The 16208-nt window shown below is 43.7% G+C and overlaps 1 protein-coding gene across 1 annotated transcript in view; it reads right to left on the reverse strand.

Moving 5' to 3' along the window:
- Positions 1-6888: 6888 nt before the first annotated feature.
- The window catches only part of LOC308370795 (roundabout homolog 2-like), a gene marked incomplete at both ends in the record, with an annotated part of 163560 nt that continues 154240 nt past the window's right edge, over positions 6889-16208 (reverse strand). Inside the window, 5 exons of the mRNA XM_080845510.1 lie at positions 6889-6966; positions 7470-7620; positions 9620-9878; positions 12270-12437; positions 15548-15759. Of these exons, the coding sequence (XP_080701636.1) occupies positions 6889-6966; positions 7470-7620; positions 9620-9878; positions 12270-12437; positions 15548-15759 (868 nt within the window). The remainder of the gene's footprint in view (positions 6967-7469; positions 7621-9619; positions 9879-12269; positions 12438-15547; positions 15760-16208) is intronic.

A 16208-nucleotide genomic window follows, 5' to 3' on the forward strand; every position in this document is an offset into this window, starting at 1 on the left:
TCACCATCATGTAAATTACCTTTGACAAACACAAACTGAAAACCTGACCAATGCTTAATGTCTCACTTTCTTCATTATTTTTATTTGATTGTTTTATTTTATTTATAATGCTGGGTTCAAGAGTAACTGATGGGTACTTTACCTGTCCAAATGGAGTACAACCTCCTATAAAGGTACCATCTGCTTTGTTTCTTTTTTTAAACATTGAGTTGCTGATTCAGTTGCTTGCAATGGCAGTCATTCAGTGAAGCCTTCCAAAGTACTGATGTAAGTGTCTAATAAAAATGTCTTGGGAGCTGCAGACCATTGTTATATACCGAAGAATGTTTCACAATCCCACTCTGTGGTATAGTACTTCAAATTGGTCTTCCTTTTTTTGCTTTCTCAACCATTTATTTGACTTTGAAATATTTGGTCGATAGTATAATTGTTGTAAATTGCTTGGTCAGTACACTATTAAGAAAGTGCAGCCATTTGGATTTCCCTTTTTGTAATGCACTGTTATGATTTTATTTTTTATTGATGTTGTTGTTATTGTTGATGTATGTTCTTTTGTCTTACATTGGTTTTAAAAGCACAATCACTTAACTTTATTTTAAGCCATTAATTGTTAACTATGGAATGTTCCACAGTAATGGAGGAACGGACACAAGGAGTCTTGTCAATAATTGTGTTTGTATGATGAAAGAGTATTGTCTGATATTAATGTCTGGATATTGCCAGAATGGAATCGAGACTCCACTGTTTGGCTGGAGTTTAACGAGATTACATGAATATTAGATTACCTGTTACCTAAGAATGGATCCAACTTTAAAGTGGGAAGAGAAGAAGAAGAAGAAGAAGAAAAAAAAAGAAGAAGACGTTTGCCATCTCATTCCATGCAGTTTCACAGTGCAGTGTCCAACATGAATCAGATGAACGGATCGTGTAGAAATGCACTTAAAGATTGTGATTACGAAGAAAAGGGCAATGGGCAATATGTCTAGAGAAAGAGAGAGAGAAGTCTTTCTCCTGTTGTGGCATGGAGTCTCTTTTCCATTTGGCTATTGGGCACAGGAGTTGGGCATGGGGGGTTAGCTGAGGTTGTGCCCTCCCGCCCAAAAACCGACACACACACACACACACACACACACACACACACACACACACACACACACACACACACACACACACACACACACACACACACACACACACACACACACACACACACACACACACACACACACACACACACACACACACATGGAAGAGGTGCACTGGTTTATCTCTTCATTCAGCAAAGTCCCCCTAAACTAGTAGCAACTTATGGGGACACTTCTCTGCCTTTCCTTTTGGACTTTGGATCTCTGCACAGGTGTCATGTGAGCCAATCAGATTGGTCTATCTGATGGTCCCATGAGAAGCGTACCCGACAGCGGGCAGAAGAGAGGAAAGTGACACAAGATGGAAAGGTGTGATTCTTTCTCGTTGATGTGACTTTTTTCGCCCCCGGCGTCACCTGCTGTCGTAACTGTAGCACAGGCAGTGCTGTAGCTGGTTGACCGGCTCAAGGTCAAGGCTCTTGCAGTAAAATACTACAGCTTTTTTGGTGAGTGAATGAAAGGAGATGTGTGAAGTGTTGTTCCTTTGCGGAAATTTGTGCTGTCCATCTGAGTTTACCATATTTGAAAAGAAAGAAAGAAAAAAAAAGACACCACCACTTTAATGTCAGCCATAACTTTCCATTACTGGGAATCTTGTATTTCAAAAAAATGAAACGAAACAAAAAAAATGTCATTTTTCCATATTATTTATTATTAAAAGAACTTCAAATGCAGAATGTTGTGTGCTTATTACTATGTTTTCATGTTGTTTTGCCTGTTTTCCTCTCCCTCCCTAAGCTTCTCTTATCTTTGGAAACAGTGTTACTTTAACGGAGGTCTGGCTAACTGCATGGCTAGTGTAGTGAGTGTAGTGTGTTGTAGAACTGTTGCGTCTCACAACCTCAAACCTCATCCTGTCTTTGCCTGTTGCCCCTTACATGGGTGAAACATCCGCCTCACACTCTCTCCACTCTAGAGATGCATATATTCATGAATGAGGTTTTCCAGACAGAACAGTTAATGGGCGGTGGGTGTTCTTCGTGAAACAGATATAATCTAGAGGAAAGAAGGTTGTCTTTGGATGTGTATAATGAGATTCACTTGCTTTAATTAAGCTCACTCACACAATGCCATTGTTTGGCAGAAGAGTATCTGTGTGCTGTTACATACTGGGAGGCTATCACAGGTGTACCGTGTGTGTGTGTGTGTGTGTGTGTGTGTGAGAAATGAGAAAACATATTTTACCAGTGTAACCAATGTATCTGACAACATTCATAAGAGTATGTCAGTCTGAAACTTTGGACATAATTTAGAAATAATGAGACTGCATATCATAGCATACAACACACCTGTTAGGTCTCCAGCTTTTCCCAGCAGCTTATCAGACTAAGTGCTTAGTGCAGTGAAGGGTGTAGGGTTGAGGGACCTTGAGTATGGGGCTTGTCCATAAAAGAGGCTATGGTTTCAGCCGCAGTGACGTCAGGCTCCTGAAGGTCAAATCCATTAACTTCTGCTGTCAGGGTCACGTGTGGGGCAAATTCAGTGCCGGTGGGATCATACTCATTAGCCTGACGAGGCCAGGCTAGACCTCGTTCCCCACCCCACTCTGATCTCTGCATTGGTGACGCAATGGTAACTCAATGTTACCGCACTGCTGTCCAATTCCAGCAGGCTGCCTAACAGTCACTGACTCACTACATTTCCCACTGGGACCATTTAAAAAAAAAAAAACCATGTCTTGGCGAACTTGCTTGCTTCAAGCTTGTCAAAGTTTTGTTTTCAGAGTCAGACATCCAACAGCTGCTTTGTGCAGACAAAAAAATATGTTGAAATGTTTTCATCGCATCAAAGACCAAAACAATCCCTTTCTCAAATTGTAATTGTGTGTGTGTGTGTGGGGGGGGGGGGTTCTGTGTGCATGACCAGCATTTAAAACACTTAACAAGGCCTTGTCCTCAGACCATCTGTTTTGTTCATATGTGATTTTTGTAAAAGGCCAGTGCGTCCCCTTGTCTAGTTAATCATTGATTTGTGGTTCGTTTCTTTTCGTTTGTTTGTTTCTCTGAGCTCTGAGGAAGAGGCTCTGATGATGAGAGTGTCGTGGGATGATGGATGGTCGTGGCCCACGGGCCCAGACTCAACTCCACTCGTTTTAGACTCCGCCGTCCTGTCAGCGTCAGCAAATAAATATGACCCATCCGTCTTCATTATGAGCACGTGGAGACAGCAGTGCCTGCCTGCCAGCATGCCCCCCCCCCACACACACACACATACACACAGCCGCTTGACTTTAAACCCATCATCACACACTCAGATACAAGATTTGAGGAGAGAAGAGCAACACTAGCAGGTAGTGTTTACCTGCAGGGATCAGCACATAGGTTGACTATATCATTATAACAACAATCATGGAGAATACATAATTAAACAAATAGACTAACAATCACGCACATACCACATACTTAACATAAATAAATCTAAATGTGTGATAGAAATATTATTCATGTTCATATGAATTCAGTCAGTTTTTCAGTCATGAAAGGAAGGAAAGATTGGTTGTGAAATTTCTACTCCTCTGGATGACGAACGAAAGAATAGAAAAAATACAGCTCTTTTAGTTTTTTTATCTAACAGCATATTTTCCTGTTTTTCCACCAGGCACCGAGCTAGCGTCGTGTAGTCAGTGAGGGCATCCAGCGCCTGTGATAAGACAACGCTCCGCGGGAGAGCCGCCTAATCCCCCGTCCCTGCCACCCCGCCCGCTGCCCACGCAATTAAATGCCAGCGCCGCGGATTAAACCTGTCCCCGCCAAGACCGCCTCGACGCCGAGTCAATTAAACAATGACATAAGAGATTTACTCCCCCTCCCCACACACACACAGAGACTCTGTGTGGCATTGCCTTGTGCAATTAAACTGCACAGGAAGAGAGGAAAAGGCTGCTAATTGTCCAATCATTTCCTCCCATCAGCCATTTTGAGCGCACATAGCACTGTCTCAGTGTTCCAGTGAATTAACCCTCAACAAAGGCCCACGTGTTTGGGTTTGTTTTCTTTACTGTCTGGATGAGCACAAAGAAAGGCTTGATTTTGTTGTTATCTGTTGGGAGAGTCACAACATTCCCCATGTCGCCATGACACTGTGGTGTGTTTCCCTCTCTGCCGATGATGCATATAGAGTGCAAGGATGAATGGAAGAGTACAGGGAAGTATGAAGGCAGACTTTTGTGGACTATACTTGAGCTTTTTTTAAATACAAGAGTACCTATATAGAACCAGTAGTATGTCAAGTATAATCCGATGTTGTTTTCTTGCATTGTGAATGTTGGACCCCCCTCCGTTCTTTTTTTTGGAGCGTGTGAGCATCCCTTTGTGATTTCTGTTAGCAGAGCCTGCAGGAGAGGTGGCAGGAAGTCACACAGTGCCTGTATATCCACAGGGACTCACACCTACGCATCAGCTCACCACTACAGGGGGAAAAGAAAAGGGGGAGAACGAGAGGGAGAGAGAGAAGGAGGAAAAAGAAAAACGAAAGGTGATGCCAGGGTAAAATGCATAGTTGTCATTCTTCTACTAAGTAGTAAACACAAGCTCTTACTGTAATATTGTAAAACAATCGGAGATCCAATCTTTTTGATAGGATTGTAAGAAAATGAGAAAACGGAACATACTAGACCCACTGATAGATCTGTTCATCTACCAGTTAACTCAAATAATGCTTCCAGACACATTTTACTGTATTGTCTTACCATTGCATGGCTTGTGTTCACTATGCAAAATTTGCTAACTTTGTGCTTATGCTTGTGTTTTCACATGCCTGTGGGTTGTGTCTCCTTGGGCTCTGGGGTAATAAACAGCATGGGCCTTCCTGTCACATTGTGCAGGATCACTGGCAAGGCAGAGCAGCTGTTTTGAAATCAAGGCTGTTAGCTCCACCATCTGTCTAAGCTAATGCTAAGCTAAAGTGCTAGGGCCGTTTTAGTGGTGCCTGTGGAAGAAATGCTGATATGCACTGTGTGTGTACAAAAGAAAGAGAGGGAAAGAGAAATACCATATCACCAACATAACATGAAACATTAACACAAAACAAGTCTTACATTGGTAAAGAAGGTTAAGAAAATGGCTGCTGCAACTGCAAGTCATACATCGTAATTGACTGCATGTAGGATAGTTCCCACATGAACCTACTATAACTGCTCTGACCAATTGGATGCTCACAGGCCACACACCCTTAGTGAGTCCCAATCAGAGCTGTGGTATATGGTGTGGACCTGATAATCAGAACTAGACCACAAACTACCCATCTACACAGAAAAGATTGAAGCACTTTAATAAATCCTTCCTGTTGAAAGGCGTCTTGAAGCAGCCACCTTCCCACAGCGAGGCTGACTCTGGGTGTGTTTGTCTGACAGCAGCGGTGGAAACAATTTTCTGCTCACCGGATGCCATCTCCCATACAAGGCAAACTGTTCTCATTCCAGATATTTCCCTTGAATAGAGAATCCTTTTCACACTGAAATTCAATTTCCATCAGTGAGTGAGTGTGTGTATAAGTGTGTGTGTGTGTGTGTGTGTGTGTGTGTGTGTGTGTGTGTGCGTGGGTGTGTGTGTGTGTATGTGTGTATGTGTGTGACCATATGTGTTGATTATGTTCAGCATCTATTGAAAACTCAAAAACCTGACCTTGACAAAACAGCCTCAATCCTGTAACTGAAAGGCTCACAATAGACACGCAGCACACATAAATACACAAACAAGTGGACACAGACACACATTCATTCATCCGGCAAACACAAATCCATACCACTCATGCAGATATATGTGCCCATGGTCAAACATACACAAATGTACCTGTGCAAACCTAAGGCAAGTACTGTAACTACACATGTTCACACACATACACACACACGCACACACAAACACGCACACACAATTTGAAACACAAATCCATACTACTCACACAGACATGGCCAGACATCTAGATAAATAATCATGGTTAGACACACAAATATACCCTGTTCATAATCAAACAAATGTTGCACCTACAGATACATTCATGAACATGAACACACACACTCACAAACACAAATATAATGTCAGACAAAAGTCTAATTAAAGCCAGACAAAAATGAAGGTCAATTAAAATATGCTTGTGTTTCACCCTATCCACTAGAGGGAGCTAGTTCTATTAGGAAAAAACTGTTTTGGTGCAGCTTTTTTTTTCTGGGACCAATAATAATCTCTGACTGGCTATGAACCCAATGCAAATTGAACCATGTCTCCCCGTCTAACAAGTAAGCAATTGGTAATTGCTATCTGTGGGGTGTATTAAATAAAAATAAAAAAAGGCAAATCTGGAGAGTGCAGACGCTCAACTGTGTAAACACAACAACATGAGCTGATCCAGCTCTGTGCGTGTTCCATACTCTCTAATACGTCTCATCATCAATTCAGACAGAGCGTGCAGAGCTGGCAAGCCGTTAAGGTGAAGAGCTGTTGTGATGGGGGAGAGAAGTAAACACGATTTTAATTTCAGATCACCACTTAACTGCTTCTCCGCATTAATCACATTCATTTCAGCATGTTAGGATGCATTTGCAGGCTCTGATGAATCCAAAATAAATAAGCGATGGTGTTTTATTTGTTTATTTATTAATTTGTTTGTTCGAGGAGGTTTATTATGCATTTCAGTGACCGGGGGGCAATGAGTCAGCGCAGTGTTAGTTGATGGAGAAATACAGGAATGGTTAGACTTTTATTGGTGTGTTTCTCGATACCCAAAGCACTTTACTCTTTACTCATCTTCACAGGGACAGCGTGTAGTACAGACCTGCATGATGCCATGACATCCCTTCTGCATAGGTACACTCAGCCCCCATTGGCTGTGTGGAGGTGGAGGTGGAGGTGGAGGTGGAGGTGGAGGTGGAGGCAGACAGAAAGTCAACACTTTTAGGAGAACTTGGTTGTGAGGGAGCCAAATTGGGACAAATTGCTGACAGACCATCTGCTCATCAGATTTAAGTTTCGAAGCAGCACTTCTCCATACAGTCTGCTGTGTTGAAGGAAATGCATTTGGATGCACTCTGTTCTCAAGCAACCAATGGCTGTTTCCATCATGTGCATATGTTTCACGTCTGTTCAGCTTTTGCTATGAGTGCGTTCAGTGAGTGTGTATGTGAGGAGGTGGGGTGGGGTGGGGTTGGAAGATGGGGGATGATATGCAGTGGGATGGCATTCTACATTTTTATTCATTAAAGTACTCATAGCCCAAAATAACTTTACAAGACCAGGCCAGGTATGTTCACATACATATTTTATTTGGAATTTTTTGTTGATTTTTTTTTCCTTTTTGTTGTATGTTTTTCTTTTCTTCAGAAACGGCCACGTTGCAAGTGCCTGTGTTTTCCTGAGGGCAGAACAGATTCGGCAGGTTAAGACCCTGGGGCTCGCAGCTGCCTCCGGCGCGGACCCGGCCCACATCCGGCCCTTGATCCGACGCAGGTCCGCCCAGAGCCAGCCGCCAGTCGAGGGCCACTCTGTACACGTGGAGAGAGTTACAAACCGCACAGAGATAGAGAAATAAAAAGAACAGTACAAAGACGTGAAAAAGTGAAACTCACTGGCTCACGCACCACTGTGACTCACGGTCACAGTGCATACAATGGGGGCAGCTTTAACAGCCGTTTCATTTACGGGAAAAACAAAAACATCAGAGAGTTCTCTCTTTCGGACATTGGTTTAGGTGACAAAGGACCAGAGAGAATAGTAAGCTGTGGCTGCACTACAAGTGACTGTATGGTTCCTTTCAGTCTAATTGAAAAACGGAATTGAGTTTGCTAATCATGCAAACTAAACATCAAATAGAAAAGTGGTCATACAGGAGTCCTCTCAGTGGTCACAGATCTGTGCAGTCTTTTCCTCCCCACACATATGGCAAATACCCTCATGTGTTACTGATGTGTGTCCGCGGTGAGGAGAGGGGACCGTGAGCTGCCATCTTCATACAGTATGGAGGGCTTCCTCTCTGTGATGGAAGGGAGGACAGCTTGAGATGTTCTGCATACCTAAAGCACTCTTTAACCTTCAAAAACGTATCTTTTAATTCTTTTTCTCCTTTGAGTGAGCCTCTCTAAAATGCTCTACGTTCTTTATTCTTTCATTCCTTAGAGGACAACGGTTGACCTTCATGGACTGACCACTTCACAATAAGTTTTATAGACCCACACTTTCTCTCTCATTCTCTCACACTATTTCTCTCTCTCTCTCTCTCTCTTTTTCTCACAGTATCCCTCTCTCTCCCTCTCGCTCTCTCTGTCTGTATTCTTCTGTCACATCCTGCCTACAAAAACTGCCACACTGCACAATGGAGTGCAGGATGATAAAAGCTCTGTTCTGAAATCTCTTAGTAATACTCTTTTCCTTCCCCTGTTTCCCCACTCCTCTCCTCAGTACAGACACTTCTTTTCAACATAATCATTCCTTTTTTTTTTTTACAAGTCAGCCCAGGCTGAAGACGTTGTGCTTGTCACCAAAAAAATGTTCTGTGCAAAGTAAACAATTATTCATAATAACTTAGCAAATATTTAGCGCATTTATGAAAAAACAAAAATAAAATTAAACATTGTGACACCACGTTCCATCAATACACAATGTAAAATGACCATTGAAAGAGACACAAACCTAGAAATTTGATTTTGGCTTGCATAGCAAAGCAACATCAAACAAAATAATAATAATAATAAAAACATATTTACAAGAAATACAAATCCCTTTTTTCTTCCATGGCAAGGGACAATAAGCTTACAGCTGTGATTTCTCTTTTTTCCGCGTCATTCACAACAACTTTATATTGTATAAGTGATTTACATTTTCGTGACACAAAACCCAAAAAGGAAAGGGGAGGGGAGCGCGTCAGACAATTACCCAATAGGGAAGGAGGAGAGGGAAAAGTGGGAGGAGAAGAGGGCATAGTGAGACATGTATCCATGTGTCTGTACATCACCATCAGTTTCTTTCCATCTCTTTTTTTCTTTCTCTCTCTTTTTTTCTTTCCTTCTTTCTTCTTCTGGGAGACACAAAGAGGAGAGAGATTCATTGCACAGGTTCAACGGGACTTCCCTACTTAGGGGCGGGGGTGGGGGGCAGTGAAAGGGTCCAGCTCTTCATTCCGACGGGCCATTCTGCAGAAGGAAGACAGACGGACAAACTGGTGAGACACATTGACAGGCGGACAGTAAAACCATACAGGCAGTCGAACAATTACACGTACAGACACACAGTCGAGCCAAAACAAATACAGGCTAGGCAGTAGGACAGACAAACAATGCAGTCGGACAACAAAACAAACAGAGGTATGGTTACACCAAGACGGACAACAGACACAACAACAAAACAGTCAAAGTAGAAAAGACACAAAAAGACAACTAGTTGAAGGACACATCTCTTTGAAACGCATACAGATACTATAGCCCACACGACCAGCCTTCAACCATAACAATCCCCAAACACAAGGCTGTTGCCATGGGAACGGCACACTCACATAATTCTCTGTGGTTCAACTCAATGCTGCCGGGGCCCAGGCGCCCGCGTTCTGATTGGTCGGGGAAGGGCCTCTGGTGGGTTCCGCGTCCCAGGGTGCCCCTGGAGGAGGAGACGGAGCCGCCCCAGGGTCCCATGTGCTGTCGCTCCAGGGTGGACACCAGGCACTCGTCGGGCGTGTCCGATCCAATGGTGCCCCAGGAGCCGTGCAGGCGTGCCCCGATGCTGTTCAGAGGCTCAGAGGCAGCAGAGCGCCCTACGGAAGAGAGAGAAGGGGGCAGGTGGAAGGGGAGGATATGTTTACCAAGGGTTTGGTTTTCTGGTGGTCGGGCTGGAGACCTTTGTGGGGCAGGTGAAATGACATATTGATTTGTGGGTGTGCCACAGATTTTGAGCCAGTCATATCAACAGGAATTCTGACATGTGCTGTGAAGACAAGCCACTTAAAATATAAACTGTGAAATTGTCAATGTGAAATGATAAATATGTCGAGTTGTATTGATAAAAGCCCAGCATAGTTCAAACCACCAGGGTGCAATTAATGCTGTGGTTTACACATCATTTAACATATAATGACTATATGGGCCTAATAAACATGCATGAAAGCTACATAAGATATTAGGAGAACTATGTATGGAAAATATGGTGCAAAGGCTTGATTTCTTTAGGGGAACAAAAGTGCTGTTACCGCAAATGCGGTGGACAAAAGCACTGGCTGTATATGCGCCAAAAACATCAAGGTCATCTTCTAAGCATTTTTTCCCCACAAAATAACAAAAACAGTCCCAGACACCGGAAAGTATCAATTGCACAACGACAGTTCTTTAAGTGGAGTAAATGGACTGAATTTAAGCATTTCATGAAACGGCAAAGCCGTCTATGAAACACACAGGTAATATTTCATATCCAGAGTGAAGTAAATAATCCCTAATGGCACTTTCACTATTACAACGACATAAAGTCGCTTTGTGCTTGGTGCTACTAGTTCAAACAACATTACTGATATATCAGGTTCAGCAGCCTGCAACAAAACATATCTAATATACAGTGAAAACGAAACAAACACTCTATGGAATGTTCCTGTTTCTAGACAGAGAAATGTCTCTCCTCATACGAGGCCTATCTTGATTGCCACTGTATTGTATTGAGAGACGTCAGGTTATTTTTGAACAGTAAATGGGGAAATTATGTGTTGATTAGTGGTCTATGCTGTAAAATTTATAAACTATTACCTTTCAAATATTTTTGTTGCACACTGAGTGAATGCATTACTGGGTTATTTTATGTCTGTAAGCGTTGTTGCATAGCCTACAAAGCCATTTGGTGACATACTTTGTTGAGTTAAATAATTAGTCAATTTAGTAACTGAGTTAATGCTTCTTAACTGTGTAGAGATTAAATTAGATGTGCTTGCCAGATGTTGGAAACCATGATGCAGGTTACATTTCAAAGAAGGAAGTAGAACAGCTGTCTCAAATGCAATGCCTACCGTTTTGACCAGACACACACAAATGAGGCAGTCTGCCTTCGAAGGCGATATGGGTCTGTGCGCTTGTTATGAAATTACCCAATGAACGTGCCCTATTAATCAAAATAGCTTCACGCGATGCCCCTCTTTGTTGTAAACCAACTGTGCACACCTATCAAATTAGGGCCCCTATAGTGTGATTGTGTAGAAACGTATGCCCTTGGGGAGGATGTAAGCCCACCACATTTGGTGAATATGAGACCTCAACGGGGATAGAAATGCAATTAAAATGATGCTGAACTCACCTATAGAATAGCATTCCACAGAGAAATGCACACACCACTGTGTTAAATCCTCTGAGAAAAGAATTACCACGAACAAATGCACATGCTCAGTGTGGTCTTAAACCCTTTAACACCATTGCGTCTAAAAACATTAACATCTCTCACTACAGCATCAACACGAATCATTCAGAGATAATTCTTCATCAGCAATTCATCTGATACTGGAGACCCAGATCCAGATCTTCCACAGTACAATCTCTCTATTTCCTTCATTGTTTAAATGGTAGATTATAGCCTATTGACTAGTTACTTATAATGACTTATTATACGGCTCTTCAGAACGTTCCAAAAAGTACCGTTGATTTGAATGGGCCATCCCTACGTCATACCCATACATTAATTCCTGCTAGCAGACCTCTGCCAAAGATAATCACAGCTGTCATTGGCAACGGGTTTTGTACTTCTAATTCACATCTTTCATATCATTCCGCCAGAAGTCCAGTCATTTTAACGCAACAGTAGAGAGTAATTTGAAGTCAGCAAGTAATGGGTTGCTATGCAACACCTGAAACTTCAAAGTTCTATTTGCTTGAAGAACTATTTATTTCTAAACGGGACACATGAAACGGCACCTAAATCATTAAAAAGAGGTATGTTGGAGGAATGTCTTCTATCGTTTTTGGCAAGTACCCGTATAATAAGCGGGATAATGTATTGTCCGTTGGTCATTCTACAAAAATAATTCTGCGCGTCGGGGTGTTGTTCGCCCCGTCGGGAATTATTTTTGTAGAATGACCTCCGGACAATACATTATCCCTTACTTAATATTACTAACTATTTATGTCTGGTTGAGTTTATACTATGCAGGAAGCAGCACTGTGCCTCTTTCTCTCACCGTCACTGAGGTGGGGGTCTCTGCGGGGCTCAGTCACGCCCGTCGTCTCTGCCCGGTGTCTCCGCGTGGGGTGTGGTGCCCTCCGGTGGCCCAGGCTCTGTGTGCCCAAGAGGCTGCTGTCTGAGGAGAGGGGGCTGTCAGGCTGAGTCCGTGAGGAGTAGGCCTTCCCTGGACAGGTGAGGAGACACACACAAACACACACATAGGCATAAACACACAAAAAAAAAACACGAATATCTCTTTGTGAGGAACTCGGTCATACTGACATGGATGGATGGACATGTGTGTTTGAAAACTTGGCATTTCATGGGGTAGAGACAACCTCAATAGATCAAGGAGTTTCAATCACCACATATCTACTTTCTTTGTAGAAAGTAGTCAATCTACTCCCTGGTCCACAGTACCTATAACAATGTAATAGCAATGTAATAAACAGATCCATAGGTAATAACATGAGAGAGGAGCATTCTATAACTACATTGGGGATAGTCTGCCAAAGTTAGATAGGGCCGGGCCATGTGCCAGACGCCTCTGATGATCTTGCACCTCTCCTTCGGGGGCCGTGCTGAATAAGTGATTTCTTCGCCCCTACGAGTCGGTGTAAAACCAGCAACGAGCACAGTGGGTCATGTTCTGCCAACACACACTCTCCTCACGCTCACACACCCTCTGGGAGAGTGCGTGGGTGTGGTGGCAGAGAACCATGGAAGGAGCGGGAGTCAAAAGCAAAGACGCAAAAACAGGCAGAGGTGAAGTGGAGGAGGAGGAGGAGGAGGAGGAGGAGCAGGAGCAGGATGTGTGGAGGTGGGAGGACAAAAAAAAGGAGAAAGAAAGAAAAAAGAAAGTGAGAATCTGAGAGACCTTTCAGAGAAAATAATCAGATCTAGTCCACTGCTCTCGCATGGTGCCGGCGGCACCGGGTTGCTGATAACGGCGCGGTAACTACTTCATCACGGCGCCGGCCGATAGATCAGAGACGCCGTGTGTCAAGTATGCCTGGACCACTGTTCCATCATCAGCCGGAAAAACTGCAGTGAGGCCAACGGTGGTCCGCCACTCACCTACACCCCCCCCCCCACCCCCCCCCGACCCCCACCCCTCCAAACACACTCACCAATAGACGTATGCTTGCTCAGTCAAGTGAAACACCCCATCTCCTCCTCCTCCATCTCCTCCTCTCCTCCTCCTCCTCCATCCTCCCTTCACCCTGCAAGCCTACACTTATTCTATCACCAAGGCTCTCGCATGGTATTGATTGGACGAGTAAAAGGAGATCAATTCTCGTTACATGTCTCCATGGTTATTCACCAAAGTTAATGGGAAATGTTTCCATGGCTAACTGCACAATATCATCCGAACAGTCTGTGGAAGGTAAGATTTTCAAAAAAGAAAATAAGATCTATTGAATATGAGGTGCTGGCCATGAACGGACCGTCATTTTAACACTGTAGTCTGTGTTTCCATTGTCACTATGGGCTGGAATTGTTCTTAAATGAAGTCCAGTTAAAAAAGTGAACTGTGATATTATATACAAAGAGTCTTCTCATAACCCCCGAACAATTCATCAGAAGGACATGAGGGGGGGGGGGGGCTAAATGAGATGTCAAACAGGAATGATTGCTTCCATCAAAAATTCATTTCGCTCCTGAATGCTGCATACACATTTTTTCTTTTTCTTTTTTGTTCACGCAATGCAAATTTCTTAGTTGTATAACCTTCCTCTCTCATTATCGGTCATTCCATTTCTTGTTAAAATTCATGAAATTTCTAGTCACAATTTAAAAAAAAAAAAAAAAAGGGAACTTGAATGGGTCATTTGAGAATGTAGGGAGGAAATTGAAAAATTAGCATCATGTCAGCTAAAACAGAAAAAGATTCTCTTGCCGACATAAAGAAATCTCTCCAGTGACATTCAGATACAGTTAACACTCGACAGCCAAATAGCACCGCATCCAATATTCACCCCAATATGGCGAGGACAACCAGGAGACAGTATTTAAACACGTCTGCTGCTGAAGAAATATATTAAATCATGAATACAGAACACACAGGAAGCTGCTTGCATTAATGACAACAAATGACTCCAACCACCATTCATAATATCCAGGTCTCACCTCATTCTGGTTGTTGACATTGGCATGTCATGTCTAGTTCTTTTGACTGATTGTTTCAATACCTGTTTATATGCGTGCCACCAACCCCCACTCCCGACCTATTATCTGTGTCCTGTACTCTATCCTTTAAACCTGTGATTGTTTGTGTCTTTGTGTATGTCTGTGTGTGTGTCTGTGTGTGTGTGTGTGTCTGTGTGTGTGTGTGTGTGTGTGTGTGTGTGTGTGTGTGTGTGTGTGTGTGTGTGTGTGTGTGTGTGTGTGTGTGTCTGTGTCTGTGTGTCTGTGTGTGTGTGTGTGTGTGTGTGTGTGTGTGTGTGTGTCCTTTCTTATCCTCTGTGGAGCATTCCGGTATTGTCCCATAGAATGAAAGGTAATTAAGACAGAAATGATGCTGGCCTCTTTATCTCATAAGAGAGCGGATTGGTGCCCGGGTGCGTCTGTAGATGCTCTCTAATAACCCCCGAGTCCTATGACAGTGTGTACTGAGAACATTCAGTCCCCGCTCTTGTGTTTCCCTGTTTATGTATTCAATCGTTTCACCCCTTCCCACCTTTAGCTCATCTGCAGTCAGACATTTACATTCAGATGAATCATTCAGCAGATGTTTTCACTGCAACCACACAAGACGCTGAATACATACATGTACATTTGGTTCTGCTTATGAGCTCTTCTATCCTATACCATTGCTAGCTGCATGAAATGTTATTTTAGAAGAAACTGGTGGCGTGGAGTTGGCAGTGTACAGTTAAACAAGTCACGGTAGAAACAGAGACACAAACCGAAGAGGAAAGAGGAAGGGGAATGGTAATATATGCACCATGAGGGGTTCTGTCTGAGACATGTCAGCCTGTGTGTGCTCTGGTGCTGAAATAGGCTGCTTGTGGAGACATCTCTGTGCTTTCTGGTAATGAAAGGAAAGTGTGTTGTGCGCCTGTGTGTGTGTTGTTCTAATGAGCTGAAAACTGCTTTTGGAGGGGGGGATGTCTGCGTGTGTTCTTGTGCTGACAGAGGGGTGTGTTGCTGGTGTGTGCTCCTTTGCTGAGGAGAGAGTCTGTGTGGAAGCACGTGTGTGTTCTTGTAATCGATGGCAAGTGTGTATTGTGGTGTATGTTCCTGCGGTGAGAGCGCTGGGTGTTTGTGGACACGCCTGACTCTGCTTGTTACCTTTGCCTGGACCCTCCATGTTGTCCATGCTGCGCCCGGGCGTGTAGTCCAGCTTGCACAGCGGCCGTGACAAGTCGTACTCCTCGCTGTCTCCGTCCTCCTCCTCCCCGTCTGTCAGGATGTCTGGTCCCAGATCAGAGGCCAGCGTGCTGGACACGTAGCCCACGGGAGGAGCGGGGGCCTTGGGTGGGAGAGGGCTGCCCTTTATATGCCTGTGTGAAAAGACAAACACACAAAACTAGAACAAAAACCATTGAAACTCCAAGTGAAGGAATTACAATGGTGGAAAAAATAACAAGCAACCAGAGGTAGGGTGATGGACAGAGAAAAATAAAGAGAGAGAGAGAGAGAGAGACAGTGAGTGAAAGGGAGAGAGAAGGTTAAGGAAGAAGAACCCCCTTGAGAAACAGAGAGACCATCTAGTGCCAGACAAGTTCAATAGGGAGAGAGCTAGACTGAATGGAGATCGAATTTAGATTTGTGTTTTGTTCTTGGGTGAGGCCGGCAGCGGTAGTGGGTGCGGGCCGGCCGGGCCAGGCTGAGCAGCGTTAATTCTACGGCAGGGGCGCCACGGCGGCGGCACAATGGGGGCATAATTGGGTTTGTGCCGGCAGAAGAATGGATCGGCCGGCCTGCCTGTCAGCCGCGTGCGCGTTATCTG

The sequence above is a fragment of the Sprattus sprattus genome, assembly GCF_963457725.1.
Source record: "Sprattus sprattus genome assembly, chromosome: 1".
In the NCBI taxonomy this organism is placed as follows: Eukaryota; Metazoa; Chordata; class Actinopteri; order Clupeiformes; family Clupeidae; genus Sprattus; species Sprattus sprattus.